This window comes from Melitaea cinxia, chromosome 1 (genome assembly GCF_905220565.1).
Source record: "Melitaea cinxia chromosome 1, ilMelCinx1.1, whole genome shotgun sequence".
NCBI classification, from domain to species: domain Eukaryota; kingdom Metazoa; phylum Arthropoda; class Insecta; order Lepidoptera; family Nymphalidae; genus Melitaea; species Melitaea cinxia.
The window spans coordinates 15,045,165-15,063,421 of NC_059394.1; the positions used below are offsets into that span (position 1 = coordinate 15,045,165).

The window sequence follows — 18,257 nt, forward strand, 5'->3', positions numbered from 1 at the left end:
ATACAAGTAGACATACAAGTGACAAAGAGCCCTCAATAGAGCAAGCAGAGAGTTAAAGGTCCTAATAGCGGAGGCCAATGATATGACTGTGCAAACACATATAGAAAATCTCACAGCTACTAACTATTCGCTATGGAGAGCTTGCAAAAACTTTAATAGACCATTACACCACAAGTCTGCTCTACGGAAGAAAGATGGAAGCTGGGCTAGGACCGTGCAAAGCAAAGCGGAAACCTTCGCAAAACATCTAAGCGAAGTGTTTAAGCCGAATAATATGCAGACGACCTGATGCAGACGAGTCGGACATTGACTCTATTCTCAGCCAGGATTTCCAACTTGATCGCCATCTAAAGTTAGTTACGCCGGGAGAGATAGCCCGGCAAATCAAATGTCTAGCAAACAACAAGGCACCATCTCATTGATAGGAAAACCTTGTAAAACTGCCACGTAAAGAAATAGTCTACCTCACCATGCTGTTTAACGCCATCATGAGAGTGGGACACTTCCCGGAACTCTGGAAGGTATCCCTGATTACAATGATACACAAACCTGGCAAACCTGCACACGAAGTCGCTTCTTACAGGCTTGTTAGTTTATTGCCGACTATGTCAAAGCTCTTTGAAAAATGTTTTCTACAGAGACTTAGCAAGATCCTGTTGCAAAATCGTATCGTTCCCAACCATCAGTTCGGATTCCAGAAAGAACACTCAACCGTAGTAAAGGTCCACAGAATTTGCAAAAAAATAAGATCTTCATTTGAGAGGGGCGAATATTGTTCGGCTGTTTTCTTAGATATAGAACAAGCCTTTGATAGAGTTTGGCACAAGGGGTTGCTGTGCAAAACAAAATCATTGTTGCCCCACCCTTTCTTTGGAGTACTGAAATCATACATTTCTGATAGAATATTTCAGGTGCGAGAGAACGATTCCACATCGAAATTCTACGAGATAACTGCATGCGTAACGCAAGGCTCCGTCCTGGGACCAGTTTTGTACACTATATACAAGTCGGATGTACCACAGGGCTCGGACGTTACTGTTGCAACCTTCGCGGACGATACAGCTTTATTGGCGTCAAGTGAAAGTCCGACTGAGGCGTCATCTATACTCCAGAACTCTCTTAACGAGATAGAAGAATGGTTGGCCAAATGGAGAATGTCTGCTAGCACCACCAAATCCATTCAGGTTACCTTCACGCTTCGCAAGGAGAACTGTCCACCCTGAATGGCACATAGCTCCCACACCATGACACTGTCAGGTATCTAGGCATGCATCTTGACCGAAGGCTCATCTGGAAGAAACACATTCTAACGAAAAGTGATACAATCAACCTAAAGTTCAAGGATCTCCATTGGCTTATGGGTTGAAACTCAAAGCTGAGCAACGACAACTACAAAGAGTGCAAAATGGCATGCTACGGCAGATGTCGAACGCGCCTTGGTTCCTCAAAACCTCGGAACTCCATGAACTGCTCCACATTACAACCATCAAAGAGGAAGTAGCTTTCTCTTGTCGTAGATACAAAACACGACTGCAGAAACACTCAAATCAACTTGCGGGTCAGCTGACGATACCGGAAAGTAATCGCCGTCTGAAAAAGCGACGGGACATGTTTGACGATAAAGACGGCTGGTCAACCTGATTAGCTGTAACATACTAAAGGGCTGAACTTCGATGGGAGTTGCACCCTACACATGATGGACCAACACCGCATCTGCTCATGGCCTACCAGCCGATTGCATGATAAAAACCAGAAAAAAAAAACTCAAAACATGACTACAATAGATTTATTTAACAATTTCAATCGAAAAAAAGGAGTAAATTTATTTAAAACGAAAAAATAGATTTTTATTTTTACATACCCATTTTACCTATATTAAATTAATTTTGTTTAATCCCACTTAATAAAATTTTCAGGGACTTTTTTTAAAAGTGTCAACACTTCACTCACTCACACATACTTATAAAAGTGGCTTCGGTTTTTTGTTCTAAGTGCGTTATCTATTTTTTTTACTTGATCTATGAAATTATGTTAACTTTTTTTTATTTACCTTGAGTCGTCTGGCCCGTGGCCGGCAGTCTTTGTCAGTTGAGCAATTCGACAGAGACAAAACGTTTCAGTCTTTCTAAGTATTGATTAAAGAGTTCCACGTCATTATGTCCAGCACCCTACAAAAATAATAGAAACATAAAAATACCAGAGATTCAAAAATACTGTTGATATTATAGTATACATATGTATAAAGAGAATTAAAGATTAAATACATAGTCACGCGCAACAATTGCATAGTTTAACTAAGTATGGGTAAATAACCAATTAGCATTAAAACAATACGTGTCGGAAAGAAATTCTTACAAAATATTATTGTGACTCACATAATCGCATTTACTACGATGTTTGACTTTTTAATCGATTTAAAAAAGAAAAATATAGATTGATTTGAAATATATTTTTACAAATAAAACAAAGATCATTTATAATTTTTTCAAATATTAACTGAATTCCTAAGTATTATTTACGTTTACAAATAGTGGTTTATTGTTTATCAATTTCTGAATAATTTACAAATAGGGTATTGTAAATCATGACAAGACGATATTTCTTTTATAGAAAACTGGGGGAGATTGTAAATAACAAGTATCATAAATGTCATTTACCTCAACCCATAATGGCTCTACCGCGCGTGGGCATCGTTCGTATATGGCGAGACCATGTGAGAAGTCTATCACCTCGTCCTCAGTTCCATGAATGACAAGAACTGGAGAGGTCACTTTGGGAATTTTATCAATACTGAAAAAAAATTATTGTTTTAACTTTAAATTAATAAAAAATATACAAACAACACTGCTCCAATGCGAATCGGCGGATATATTCCCTACTATAAGTAATGATCGCTATCAGATGTACATGATAACATCTTGGTTGTTTAACAGCGGCCTAACGTGCTCTCTAAGGCACGGTGGGAAGACCCACAAGGACTGCACAAACACCCAGACTACAGCAAACATCTGTACGGCCAATACAAATGTAAATCATGTGTGGGGATCAAACCCGCACCCGTCAAGGCAATAGCCACAAACCAGTGATGGTGACCATCGCGCCAACGCGTCGTCAAAAGACCTATGCCCAGCAATGGCAAATTAAAGTGTATACAAACAACATATACATGTTTCATTTTGTAAACATATTTTGTTTTATAAGCAAATCTGCAATAAATTCAACACATACTTTTTAGAAAACTGAATGCATACAAGCTTTATAGGTTTGTGGTGGCTATACTTACATAATATTTACAAAATGAATGTAATTCAATATATATAGGATCTAGTAATTGATCACATTTAAAAATGTAGATTTTTAGGACTAAAGTTGAAATACTAAAATTCAATTGTGTATATCTATATTTTCACGAGAATTTGATATAACGACCGATACACTGGCTCACTGGCAATTAATTACATTTTATTAGTGTTGAACATCATATTCCATTATGACAAGTGTCAACTTGAATATCTTTAATCGTGTTTGCATAATAGTACTAGTACGCCTATGACTATTAAAAACGTCGGATGTGAAAAACAGCAACTTTACAGGAGTGCGATTCAAAGTGTAAATTGCGTGTATCTTTTTACTTATTTTAAGCAGGATCATGAAATTTTAAAGTAATGCTGTACAGGCTATTTATGTTTAATAATATTACTTGCCGGTATTTAATGTGTAAATATAAGAAAAGTCACTTGTTAGATTTTTAACAGATTAAGACTAATAGGTACTGATTTGTCAGAAGTACCACAACTAAATAATATATGCATAAAATAAAAAAATTCTCTTCAGCTGATGATAGACTTGGTTATTTGGGAACGTTTTATGAAATAAACAAAAAAATGCAATTTTGCAGTTCCGACGATGTTAACAGTCACTAGCGAGTAGTTCTGAGAAAATTTTAAGCCATTTAAATCATGCAAGGTGAATGAAAATCAGACTTTATAATCATAACATATATAATATATACTTTCTTAGAAATATACTTTCTTAGAATTTTAAATCAATTTTTAATTAAATATAAACAAAATTGCAAGAACAAAACCTAAATCCTATTGAAATATCATAATATATTTTAAACAATCACAACCTTTTAAAATATGTTTGTTTATACTATTGGACCAATTTTTCCAATTAAGGAGATTGTAAACATAATTGTAATGCTACTATATTAATTTCAGCTTGTTATGGTCCAATTGCTATTAATTTTATTAACAACTTTACTAGTTATACATGTACATTTATACCTTTTCAGCATTATTAGACCTAAAACAAATTTAGGAAGCTTCGCTAAGCAACTACTGACACTAACTTCACAATGTTAATTGGGTGTTAGTAAAAGTTTCTAAAAGCTCCGACCATCCCCAACTATGATGTTAATCCTGTGTCAGGTTTCAAAAAACACAAACAAGACATGACTACAAATGCACAGATCATGGCAATCTTCTTAATATCTGATACATCAGAATATATATATTTATATCTATATAATGCATCAGTCAGTTGCAGTGACCAAACACTAAAGCACCACCAAATCAATTTGGTTAAAAGCTTGTCAATTAGATATCAATGCTAACATACAGCCATTTTGCATGATAACTAAATTATGTTTATAAGCAATGAAACTTATATTTGTTTTAAAACTAGCTGCACCGACTGACGTTGTCCTGTCTTAACTATGAATATTGAATTCGAATTAGTATAATAATTTTTTTTTTGAAAAAAGTGTTAGTTCCAATCTTCTTTCAATTCTATGTATTATGTATATGTCATAAAGTTTACAATAAAAAAAATTATATTGTCCAAAGCACTATGGTTAGAACAGAAAATTTCTTATATATATTAATGATTAATTAATATATTTTATATGGTAGTTAAGTATTCTTAAAATTTTCTAATTTTCTATGCAATTTTCTAAGTTTTTTCTTTTATAAGAACCTTCAAAAAACAAACACTACAAAAAAATAATTAGTGGAATCGGTCCAGCCGTTCACATGTGATGGTATGACCAAGGGAAATAGGGATTCATTTATTTATATATATATGTATTGATGAATAACCATAACAATCCTATGAATAAAACTTTGATTTCTTGATAAACGTGTAGTTTATTATTTTCTACATAATATTCTTAAGATAATTAAAAAAAATATTATATAGGCCATAGAAATTAAAATATTTATTAATAAATATTCCTTTAAAATTATTATTTATTAATAAAATCTATGGAAATATTACATTGAGTACTTAATTATAACTGGTAAAGTTAAATTAATAACTATATATATTTAAAAAATAAATTTTATCAACATAATTTTAATAATAAAACCATAGTAGTAAATTTGTACGTATGATCTATCGCAAGAGTTCAAAATAGAACACAAATTAAAACTAAACTTTTGTCTTCAAATACTACAAATATTGTTCTACAATTATATTGATCTACAATATGTTTTCCTTCACTTTATTTGAATTCTCAATTGTACTGTTTCCTGTACTAAACTTTCGTCACAATAGTGTAAATATGTCATGAATGACTCATAACATTTGATAAAAGCAAGTTTAAAAATCTAGCTTACCTTGGAAAGGCATCAAAAAACCATGTTCTCTTAGTATTTGGAAATGCCACACGCATGCCAGACATCAATGGTGAGTGGAGAACCACTGCCCCTACTTCGTAACGAGCTGCAAGGTCCACAGTGGGTACAGTACCAATGCTCTGCCCATACAGTATAATATTCTCAGGGCTGATACCGTAGCGAGTCCGTAACGCCTGCCACGCAGCATCAATATCGGCGTATAAATTCTTTTCTGAGGGCTTGCCACCACTGACACCATAACCAGAATAGTCATAACTGAATATGTTACAATTTATTCTAGTACCTAAACCTAAATAAAAGCTACTCATTTGTCCCAGATCTACGGCGTTTCCGTGCGAGAACAATATCGTGAACCGAGCATTAGGGCTGCATCGAACAAAGAGGCAAGCTATTCTATTGCCTCTCGACGTTCTCGAATAAAAGCCTTCGATATTTTCTTTTTCACGTTCAGAATATTGCCATTCTGCTCGTTCGGTAAGAGTTAATGAGAACTTGGATCCAGTTTCATCGGGTGTGAATGCATACGTGGGTTCAGGAGGCAGGAATGCTAACTTAGCCGCGATTTTTCCTGGGCATGGCGGACAACAAAACAGGCAACAGAGTTCACTGAAACTTAACCCGTTCATAGTGAAATTTTATTGTAATTCATCTAAATAAGCATTCAAACATTATTTTTTACAAATCACAACTCACGAATTACAGGTCATTGCGAAAATAAAGGAAATTTCACTGATTTTGACAGTAAGACAACATTTCAGCCATTTTTTAAAGATATTTAATTTTTATTTAGGGTCTTGGAGAGAGTCCTTCAAGCCTAATTTCGTTTTGAAATTAACGTCAAAGTAATAGATTTGTTAAAATATCCTAATAATAAATAAATAAGTGCTCGAAAGCAAAAAAATACTTATTCTCTATATGACATTCATTAAAATAAATAAGAGAGTTGAAAATAACAATACACAATACATTTAGTAAATAAAGACAACGATGTTACTGCGATTCAGTAATATATTTTTAATGTTATTATTAACTGTAATTATTTTATTTTTACAAAGAACGTCTAAAAGACTAAAAACACATAAAAAAAATAGTTAGCCAAGAGAAACAAAGAGTCATCATTACAGCCTATACAGTCCACTGCTGGACATAGGCCTCCACAAGTTCACGCCAAAAATAACGTGAACTCATGTGTTTTGCCCATAGTCACCACGCTGGGCAGGCGGGTTGGTGACCGCAGTACTGGCTTTGTCGCACCGAAGACGCTGCTGCCCGTCTTCGACCTGTGTATTTCAAAGCCAGCAGTTGGATGGTTATCCCGCCATCGGTCGGCTTCTTAAGTTCCAAGGTGGTTGTGGAACCTTGTTATCCCTTAGTCGCCTCTTACGACACCCACGGGAAGAGAGGGGGTGGCTAAATTCTTTAGTGCCGTAGCCACACAGCACAAACAAAGAGTATATAAAGCTAAAGAGACAGGCAATTTATTTGACGAAGATCGAACCGCAATGAATGATAAAATAAGAACTAATTCTTTTTTTAATATTTCATCGGACGATTTTAATTCATTACTTTTTGCTTAAAATAACACAATTTATGATAAGAAAATAACGATTATTTTTGATTTTGCTAAAAGATATTTCCTTAGAGAACACACGATAGGCATTGGAGGTAATAAGAATGCCTCCAATTTATAGTTTTAGTATGATACTATTGTCCAGCAGTGGACTACAATAAGCTGAAATTATGACGAAGAACGTTGTGATATAAAAAGTAGTACATAACAATTTCAAAAGTATTTATGTATAGGTAGTATGTAGATAAAGAATCATAATGTGATTATGGTTAAAGAACTTTATTTTTCATCAAATAATACAGAGCAATACCAAGAAGATCCAAATTTAATATAGATGTTTGCTAGTAAAACTGCTAAAAATATATTAGATCTACCTAGACCTTAATACCATCTTAAAACTTATCTATATATATTATATAAAAATCAATGTTTGTCGGCATGTCCTTTATAGAATGGTAAACTATGCATTTCATCATGTCATGATCTTCAGCAAAGTGTTGTGCACGAGCCCACAAAGGTTTCTGAGTTGATACAACCCAAAAATAATTGTGTTTGCTCGCAAACTAAAAAAAACCCGACTTCAATTACATCGACGAGTAATACAACGTAGATCGACGAAAAAATAGTCGCGCGTTATCAAAGATTACTCAAAAAGTAGTTATCAGATCTCAATAAAATTTATATGTGACCACATGACAAACACCAGCTTTCAATTAAATTGAAAATTATTAAAATCGGTACACCCGGTAAAAAGTTATTGGGGATTTTCAAGAGTTTCCCTCGATTTCTCTGGGATCCCATCATCAGATCCTGGTTTCCTCATCATGGTAGTAAACTAGGGATATCTTCTTTCCAACAAAAAAAGAATCATCAAAATCGGTACTCCCTAAGGCTCCCTCGGTAAAGATTGTTTCCTGTGAAAATATAAAAGAAAAATTGAAATTCCATTATCATTAACGTTTTGAAATTTTATACAGTTGTACAACTTTAAATTTTACTTCTTCTTGCTACCATCATTAATTACATCTATACAATGGTGTTTAAGTTATGCTTTGAGTTTCTTGCTTTATACAAAGACTTTTATTCTAAATTAAAATTTAATGCTATCAAATAATCTCAATTAAAAGACTTCGGAACCCTTTCTATTTCTGCCATCTGTCATGTTTTATTATGTCAATGTCAAATAAGTTTGCTACATGTTTGCTATTTCAATTTCTTTGTTGACAAATATTGTGCTATAACTTTTTCAGTAAGTATCCTATCCTTTAAAAATATATAAAACATCACTATCCCACAAGTATTTGAAATTTATATAAAATAAAATATAGAGACAACTAACGAAAAAAGTCAATTATAATGGTAAAAATCTTAGAATATATTGTAATAATTGATTATCTTTCTTTTTCTCCTAATTCAAGTAAATATCATATTGAAAAATTGTGTTCACATTTTTGTAAATAACATTTATTTCATATATTTTAATTACATCATGGTCGTATTTATAGTTAACCTTTGAGTAATAGGATAGTGACATAGATTTACCATATGTGGCCACTTGTGAGACTGTTAATGGATATGTTAGTCATACAAGTTTTCTTAAATACATTTTAGCCACAGTGACCTTAAAAATCACAACACAATGTGTGATGTATTACAGTCTGTAAAAGAACAATTGATTGACATTGAAAATGAGTGTAAGATTCCAATCACAAAAACTGATGATGTTTACAATGCAGCAGAGCCTTCTTTGCAGAATATGCCTTTAGAGGTACACATTTAACTTTCTTTTTTACATATTTTAAGTTTAAACTATTTTACATATTTAAGATACATAAATTGTTTACAGATAATCTTAAAAATATGCTCATATTTAGATGCAAATTGTATAAAAAATAATTTGAGTAATGTATGTCAGAGATTTAATGACATTCTAGCAGACATAAGTCTGTGGAGGTACAGAGTAAGTTGTAAAGTAAGTGGGTGTTTTCCTCCATTATCTAATTTGAAGAATTGGAGTGAAGATGAGGTGGACTGGACTGGAATGTGTATTGAAATGGAAAGTGAGAGGGACAAATGGTGCAATGTGGACAAAACTGCAAAACACTTAGTTATAAAGGATGTTCATTATGCATCTGTTGATGCTGTTATATTGGTTAATGTAAGTTAAATTATTTTATTTAATATACATTTATTATTTTAAGAAATATGTATCACTACTACATTTTCTGCAATTTGTTTAACATAAGAAATATTTTAGAAAGGTCAGACATGCATTTCTGGTGGACGAGACAGGTGTTTAGCTCTGTGGAATGTGTTAGACATAGAAATTGATGAGAATGGTGCAAACAATACTGTGATGTCAGATCTCAAGCCCACAAAAATCAGACATGATGCCCATGCTGGTTGGGTATGGGACTTAGCTGCAGTTGATGTTAACTCTGCAAACACTGTATACTCTGCTTCTTGGGATAACACAGTCAAAGCATGGGACATTAATTGTGGATTTGAGTGTATAGAAACATTCAAGTAAGTATTATTACTATATATAATGTCTAGGAACAGTAGTCAAAGATTCTAATTATATTATTATAGTAATAATGGTCATATCAAGTTTTTATCATCTTACTAGTTATCTTACTACTGTTTACTAACAAAGTATGTTAGTCTATGTAAAGGTATAATATAATTTTAAATATTAATTAAAATGATGATTTTCGCTACAGTGGTATAATAATTACACAATGAACACATGCCTGGCTGATTTTATATCTTAATAAATATAAATTATGTGTCATGTTGTTTGTCCGCGATGGACTTCTAAAATACCCCTAAACCGATTTTAATCAAATTTGCACACCCGTGTGCAGTTTAATCCAACTTGATAGATAACATACAATTTTATATTACATTATTATATTATGACTAATTACAATAACTGAAATCAATAAAGTTTCCACTATTAGCTAATACATACAACAGCACTATACATTGCGTGAAACATATTGTTTAGAAAAAAAATCAACAAAACAAAATGGAGAAAAAAAATTTCTAAATTTAGTGTAAAAGAAAGGAAAAATCTTTTTAAGTAGGCATATATTTAAGCATTTGCTTAACGTCCCGCTTGTATCTTTCTATTTTGCAATTAAAAATATCAATTATATTTAAGGTATTATATTTAAAGGGTTAGGTGTAGTCAGAGACATGAAAACATGACTGACTGACTTTTAAATAATTTTCGTTTTCCAGTAAATTATTTTATTTTATAAAAGTAAAAACATGGCATAGTAAGTTCAAGTCAAGTCAGAGAGAAAAAAAGTTAATAATTTAAAAGTAATGGCTGTGTTTGTTGTTCATCCAGTTCCATCTAAAGCTCCTTGCGGTGACCATCACGTATCCTTGGAGATTCATCTAAAATCAATCGGACGAAAAAAAAATAGTTTTATTAATAGACTAGCTGCCCGGACAGACTTCGTTCTGTCAAAAGTAAAAAAAAAAATTATTAGGCGAATTGGTCAAGCCATTCTCGAGTTATGCGCTTAACAACATTCATTTTTATTTATATAGATAATCTAGTGCCTGATCGAAGCTGTTTTTTCTTTTTAAATTAACAAAATGGTGGTCTCAGGATTTTTTTACAGATTTTCAGAAAAGAACCAATAGTTAATTTTTTATAAAAAATCGAAATTAAAAACAAAAAAAAATTCAATTAGACACTAGTTTTTCATGTTCTCAAAATCATCATCATCATTACAGCTTATACAGTCCACTGCTGGACATAGGCCTCCACAAGTTTACGCCAAAAATAACGTGAACTTATGTGTTTTGCCCATAGTCACCACGCTGGGCAGGCGGGTTGGTGGTCGGTGGGCTTTTTAAGTTCCAAGGTGGTAGTGGAACTGTGTTATCCCTTTGTCGCCTCTTACGACACACACAGGAAGAGAGGGAGTGGCTATGTTCTTCATTGCCGTAGCCACACAGCTAATAAAGCTTTTAATGTATGTTACCTCAGAATTTTTGACTGGGTGGACCGATTTCAATAATTTTTTTTTTTGTAATCGAAAGTTGGTGCGTGTCATGTGTCCATTCAAATTTAATTTAGATCTGATAAGTACTTTTCGAGTTATCTATCTATACATATAATAAAATGGTAGGAAAGTCAAAATTGTACATTGAGTATTTTTTTAAAAGAATATACTTGGGGTGTGATCTACAATCGATACAGAAGCTAAAAAAATAGTTTTTAGAATTTTTGTCTGTTTGTCTGTATGTATGTCCGGGATAAACTCAAAAAGTACCGCATGGATTTACTTCAAATTTGGCGCGAATATTATTAAGAAGTCGGGTCAACATATAGGCTACATATTATCACGCTATCACCTGCCGGGAACGAGCAGTGAACCTTTATTTCCTCAACGCATTCTGTGAAATGTAAAGAAGAAACGGGTAAATGAATGTTATTTCAAAAGGTATAATCGTAGGTATTTTTGGTGCTGTATAGCGTTCACGCAGACGACGTCGCGGGCAGCAGCTAGTATTTAATATTCTGTATTTACTCGACTCTTTTTTTCATCGACCTACGTTATATCATACCAAATAACTTTTCATTGGGTGTACCGATTTTGATAATTATTGTTTTAATCGAAAATACTGATGCTTCTTATGTAGTCCCATTTAAATTAATCTTTAATAATGCTTATTTACTTGACGATTTTTTCGTGTACCTGTACATTGTATTACTTGTCGATGTAATGTAATGTGGATGTCATTTTGCAAGCAAACATAACTATTAAAGAATATTTTCTTTCATAATTATTGTATTAATTTCAGTTGTGGTATGTCTGCTCTTTCTGTGGTTGCTTATGGAAATAATGTGATGGCCGGGTTATATTCTAAAAAGATACTTAGGTTTGATGTTCGATGTGGGCCCAATCCAATACATGTTTATAAACCTCACAGAGGTCCAATTCTATCTCTAACAATTCATAAGGATCAAGTTGCGTCAGTGAGTGAAGATAAGACTTTAGCTATATTTGACAGTGTAGCTGGAAAAATACTGAAAACCGATATTAAAATGCCATCAGAGAAGGCGTACCCAGTTTGTATGAGCTGGAATACATATGCAATGTATATTGGTGATTCTAAGGGATGTTTGCATCTTTTTGACCCCGACAACCACACCTACGTTAGAACACATGAGTTGTGGGAAGAACCTTCTATCACACAACCTTCAAATAGAGTAGCGGGATGTCATCAGGGTGAAGGAACTTTAATTGCTTGTTCTGACAGAGGTGAAATTAAATTTTTGTACAACTCAAGTCCACCTACAGAGTATCAAAAAATACATACCAGCACTGTTGATGTCACACAGGTAATCATTACCATTAACTGTAATCTCCGAAACTATAAAATCTACAAACTTGAAATTTTGCAGGTAGGTTCCTTATAGACGTAGACGTAGACATCCGCTAAAAACGGATTTTATGAAACTCGACCCCTAAGAGGGTAAAACGGGGGTTGGAAGTTTGTATGAAAGTTCTATGTTTTTGAAGTAAGAGACCTGAAATTTAAAATGTAAGCTCTATAGATGGTGTCAAGGTGTCCAAATAATGTATCTTTAGAAATCAACTCCCTTTTGGGGTTAAAACGGGGGATGGTAGGTTGACTCACTCATCACGAAATCTCCGAAACTATAACACAAGCTTGAAATTTGGCAGGTAGGTTCCTTATATGGCGTAAACATCCGCTAAGAATGGATTTTACGAAACTCGACCCCTAAGGGGATAAAACGGGGGTTGACAGTTTATATGAAAGTCCTATGTTTGTGACTTGAAATTTAAAATGTATGCTCTATAGATAGTGAAGAGGTGTCCAAATAATGCATATATATAAAAGAGAAAGTCACTGACTCACTCATCACGAGAACTCAAAAACCGCTGGATGGTCCATCCATCCAGGATAGACAAAGATGAAATTTGGCAGGGAGGTAGACTATAGTTAGTAGACGTCCGCTAAGAGCGAATTTTGCGATATTCCACCGCTAAGGTGGTTTAATTGGGAGGTGTTCTGATAGGCTATTTATACTGCAGTCGGAAAATAAAACTAAAAATGTGGTGTATAGTAAGGTTTTATAAAAACAACTATTAAATTATACTAAATTGTGTCTTTTAAAAAGTTACTCAGTGTGATAAGCATTTAAAGTGACTGAGATAAAAAAATAATTTGCATAAAAGATCTTAATAGAAACGCATATCTTCATAACCACGCGGACGTAGTCGCGGGCGACTGTTAGTGTATTATAAAACAAAGTCCCCAAAAGTGTATGTGATCGATTCCCTAAAAATCTACTGAACGGATTTTCATGCGGTTTCACCAATAGAGAGAGGGCTTCAAGAGGAAGGTTTACGGAACGGCTAAGCCAATTTTGATGAGAGTTTCACTGGAAGTTTGCCGGGAAAACTTTGTGACACACTGATTTCAACGCGGGCGAAGCCGCGGACACAGCTAGTCTTAATATATATTAATTACGCGTCACGATGTTTGTCCGCGATGGACTCCTAAACTACTTAATCGACTTTAATCAAATTTGCACACCGTGTGCGGTTTGAACCAACTTGAAAGATATGCTATATTTTATTTTAATATATCTAATTATTATATTTAAGAATAAAAAAATAAGGCGGACGAAGTTGGCCAGGTCAGCTAGTAAATATATACTTTTAGTAATAGGTTATCTTATAATAAACTAGCTGACCCGGCGAACTTCGTATCGCCTAACACAAACTTTATCGTATGGTATTAAAGTTCAAATTGACTTTTAAGTATTATCACAAATCTTTTGTATGGGAGTATAGAAAAGTGTTGTTTTTAGACTTTTTCAGAAAATTTAAAATTTTTTTTTTTTAGAATTTTTCTCTCCGTAAGAACCATCCTCGTACTTCAAGGAATATTTTAAAAAAAGAATTAGCGAAATCGGTCCAACCGTTCTCGAGTTTTGCGCTTAGCAACACATTCAGCGACTCATTTTTATATTATAGATAAATAGATACTTAGTGTTACATTTGACTTTTTTTTTTAAGTTATACTTCTTTTGGCGCGTTAGGGAAAAATTATGAGAGTAAATTCTTACGATGCGCACCATGCACACCGTCACAAAAAAAAACCGACACCCTGACGTTAGCTACTCAACAAAGAAGTTAGCAACGTGAAGTTAGCTAGCCAATGAAGTATATTATAGAACTTCTTACGTGCGTACATAAGTACACACACACTTTTTATTTAAATATTATACCATAATGAGTTTCATTTAGTACTATTTTGATTCTATAAATCATATTGTAGTGTTTCATACATAATTTTCTTAATTGGTTTCCGAGCTTAGTGCCATTATCTAAATTTTTATATATTACTTTGGGATTATTTATTTTCAGTTGCAGTACCTAAATGGAGTATTAGCTGTTGGCACCTGTGATTCAGCCCTCGAGTTTTGGATACCTAATGAGAAGTTTAACCACAATGAATTATAAAATAATTTATTTAGATAACAGATTAACAAAGAACGTTATGATTTATTAACTCAAATGAAATGTTATAATTTATTAACTCAAAGGTTACGAAACGTACCTTTGCGAAAGTTGTATTGTGAAATTACACGTTATTCAACCTCTAATATAGCGGTAATATTTTATTACAAGACCACGACGTAAAATGAAAAGGTTGATAATGTAGATGCTATTTATGCAACAAATTTTATACCGGTTGTTTCTTCTAAACTTATTTATTGCATTTAAAATGTTTAAAAAAGTGTATAGCACTTTTACTGAACATTGTCACAATCTCAGTTATTTTAAAAGTTACCTAATGTGTAGTTTTATTAATAAATTCACATGTAAAATTGATTAGGTAACTGCATGATTACGAGATTTAACTCGAGTTTACGTTCATATCTTTTCTTCTGTGCGGCGTAGAGTGATCTCGCCTTAAGCCCTTTAGATAATAATCTTCAGAAAAATCGGTTTTCCAATGTAAGGCATGATGACCATTTTTAAAATTTTATTACTGAATTAAGGTCTGCAACGCCCAGTATGTTGAGACGATATGATTAGTATGATTATGAGTATGATTTTTATGTACTAATATTCTAATTACACAATCATTATTTCGAAGAAATATATAAAACATAATATAAGATACGATAACTATGGGGTAGGGTCGGTATATTTTTTTTTTGCGAGTGTAGAAAAATGATACTACCTTCTTCATTTATTAAAAAATAACATAAGCTGATAAAAATATATAGTGCACAAATAAATCGGTTTCAAATTAGTGTAAACTAAGGTATAAATAATGAAGCTAACATTATGTCGAAATTAAATTTTATTACCAAATTTCTAAATCGTAAATTTTTGAGTGTTGAAAATTTTCAAAGAAATCAAAATTGCCTGTGACTACTGTTACAGTAGCTACCTTTTACCTTGTAAGCTGTAAAAATAATTATTGTTTCACTGAATGTTAAAATAATTGTTAAATTGAAATAAACTTATAGCTTTTTTACTGGAAAAAAATTGTTAAGATAAAAACTTATCAAATCATTTTTATATGATAGTTGTAATAAGACGTCTTTTTTATTTGATTTGAACACAATTTTTTTTATTGTTTAAAAATGTACTGAGTTTAGTGTGATAGCTGATTTAATAATTTATCTATGAGATTATAAATTTCATGAAGAATTCGTGTGTTTTAATTATATTATTAGGGTATTGATCTATGATTGTATAATGCGTTACAAAATAAAAATAAAATTAAAATAATTTCATCGATTTAATTCAATGTTTTGAATATACGATGCTTATACTACAATAAGCATCATATATTTAAAACATGGAATTTATTATCGGCGCGAATATTGAGCGCTGACTTTCCTGCACAGAAATAAATTTTAGGTCTCTGGTGGTAAAATGGAGGCAAAGGGGCGAAGTAATAATATAGTTATATGTATGATTGGTCGTACTTCCCTCGTGCGCTTTTCATAATTGGTTCCTATTCTAAAACTTTATTGATTTTACTCCTGACGAAATGTACTACTACTAACATTCATATTTTTATGGATCTAGTTAAAGATAGTTACGACCATTATTTACACTACTATAGGCCTCTTTCTTCATGTAAGAGAAGAATTAGAGCATAATCCATCACACTACTTTACTGCGAGTTGGCGGATATATTACCCACTGGTCTAAGATCCGAACCTAATTATTTTTAGAATTAGAATATGAATGTGAATAAACAAGTATGTCGATGCCAGTTTTCTCTACATACCTGGCAATCCAGTAAAAAAATAGGCATCCTAACGGCTGACAGTCCATACGTTTCTATCACTACTATCAAATACTATCATTTACTATCAAATCAGATTTTTATTTGAAAATAATTAAAAATAGTCGGTCCAGGATTTTTTTAGGCAACCCATTTTTAATATATTATCTAAATATAGTAATTTATTATAAAGTATGTTTCATTCTATTATCAGCTCGGTGAAGATCAACTTAGGTTCGAGTCTTCTACTATCACAGAGTACTATGGTATAAAGAGGAATCTACTATATTAGTCTGGCTAATGAAATTAGAAACTGAAACAAAAACGCGCCAAATTTAAAAAATATATCAGTATGGCAAACTCAAACTGAGTGTCAAGTACTCAAGTAATGTATTGTGCACGGTCTTATATACAGATCATGCAACTAAGCCCGATTTCAATGGTGAGAGATTAGTACGATATTTTCATAACTTTTCGTTCGCGTCAACGCCGCTGTACGTCTCTGCTATCGATGGGTGCGGTCATGTGGTGCAATGTGCAGTTCGCACTGCGCACGCCGGTTGATTCGCTCGCCGGATGACGCTCCATTGTAATTGGTTATATTTTAAAACATAAATGTGTACCGTGTGATAGAAAAAGAGACAGAATGCTATTCTGTCTTCATTGGACAGCACACCCATTGATAGTCATGCCTCTGGCGGTCATAAATTGAAAAGAAAAGCGCAACTATTAAGGCGACGTAACTCCTCAATTGTACCGTGGTATTGTGGCCTATCGATGACACCATACTCTGATTCTTCCGAATCTTTAGCGTAGTCGCCGAAATTCGTAAATTTTTATTATAAAGTTTAACTTGCTGAGTTATTTTGGTTATTTTAAACTATTGCTGTATGTTATTGAATTAAGTTGTTTTCATAATGGTCATCGACACGTACCTACTTACTTGAGCTTTTGTAGGTTTCCACATGATATACCCAGATCCAAAGGCAAATACCCGATGGTGGAAATACTTAAGTGCTCTCGTGTAAAAATATTGCCAAAAATGGAGTTTATACATTCGTTAATATAAGTATTTTTTAATATCAACCGGGACTGACACATGACAACTTAACGTGCTCTTTATGGCACGGTGAAGTGACAAGTATCAACAGTCAAACCGGAAACAAATATATGTACAAATACAAATATCCATCCCGAGTGGGTATTTGTATTTGTAGGGTACGTAAAAGCTCGTATTTACTATTATTTATTTTTATTCGATTGCATAACGTTATAATTTAATGCCACACCCTATTACCGATCTTATCCATCCCCCACGTGTCTTACAGAGAAGGAGGTTTAGTAGGTGTTGATAAAAACGTCTTGATTAATGACGTCAGGAGCGTGGTAAAAAAGAAAATATTTAGTGACGTCGAGGTAATGTTACCGGTATCGTTACCTAGCCCTGGTCCCTGGTAGAAAGAATAGAAACGTTAAGCCTTTTTTTACGTGAGCATCCCTAGTCTGTGGTGACGTTATACTCTTTGAGTCTTTGGCAGAGTTTGGCATTTGTTCAAAGAGTAAAATAACTTTGCATTTGTTTGACATGTTTGCATAATATAAGTGATTGATAAGTGATATAATCTCATCTCACCTCAAAGGCTGCTCCTGCTCAATAAATTTTGTCATTAAATAATAACAAACTCAATATAACCGTACTGGGAAACTCGTTTTATTATTTTGAGCTTTAACAC

The 18,257-nt window shown here is 33.1% G+C and overlaps 2 protein-coding genes and 1 long non-coding RNA gene across 3 annotated transcripts; 1 reads left to right on the plus strand and 2 right to left on the minus strand.

Annotated features, from left to right (window-relative positions):
- Window positions 1-1,906: 1,906 nt before the first annotated feature.
- On the minus strand, window positions 1,907-6,349 carry LOC123670121 (alpha/beta hydrolase domain-containing protein 17B). Its single transcript, XM_045603630.1, has 4 exons — window positions 6,336-6,349; window positions 5,622-6,254; window positions 2,658-2,790; window positions 1,907-2,168 (listed from the first exon to the last, which is right to left on the minus strand). Exons 1-4 carry the CDS (start codon window positions 6,347-6,349, stop codon window positions 2,085-2,087), a joined length of 864 nt encoding a protein of 287 aa, XP_045459586.1. The 3' UTR covers window positions 1,907-2,084.
- Window positions 6,350-8,851: 2,502 nt separating this feature from the next.
- On the plus strand, window positions 8,852-14,878 carry LOC123670129 (F-box/WD repeat-containing protein 9-like). Its single transcript, XM_045603638.1, has 5 exons — window positions 8,852-8,980; window positions 9,059-9,370; window positions 9,470-9,738; window positions 12,040-12,580; window positions 14,640-14,878. The coding sequence occupies exons 1-5, from the start codon at window positions 8,852-8,854 to the stop codon at window positions 14,733-14,735; spliced, it is 1,347 nt and encodes a 448-aa protein (XP_045459594.1). The 3' UTR covers window positions 14,736-14,878.
- On the minus strand, window positions 10,451-17,654 carry LOC123670138. Its single transcript, XR_006745875.1, has 2 exons — window positions 17,460-17,654; window positions 10,451-10,620 (listed from the first exon to the last, which is right to left on the minus strand). It is a non-coding gene; the product is annotated as an uncharacterized LOC123670138 (long non-coding RNA).
- Between the last annotated feature and the right edge of the window lie 603 nt (window positions 17,655-18,257).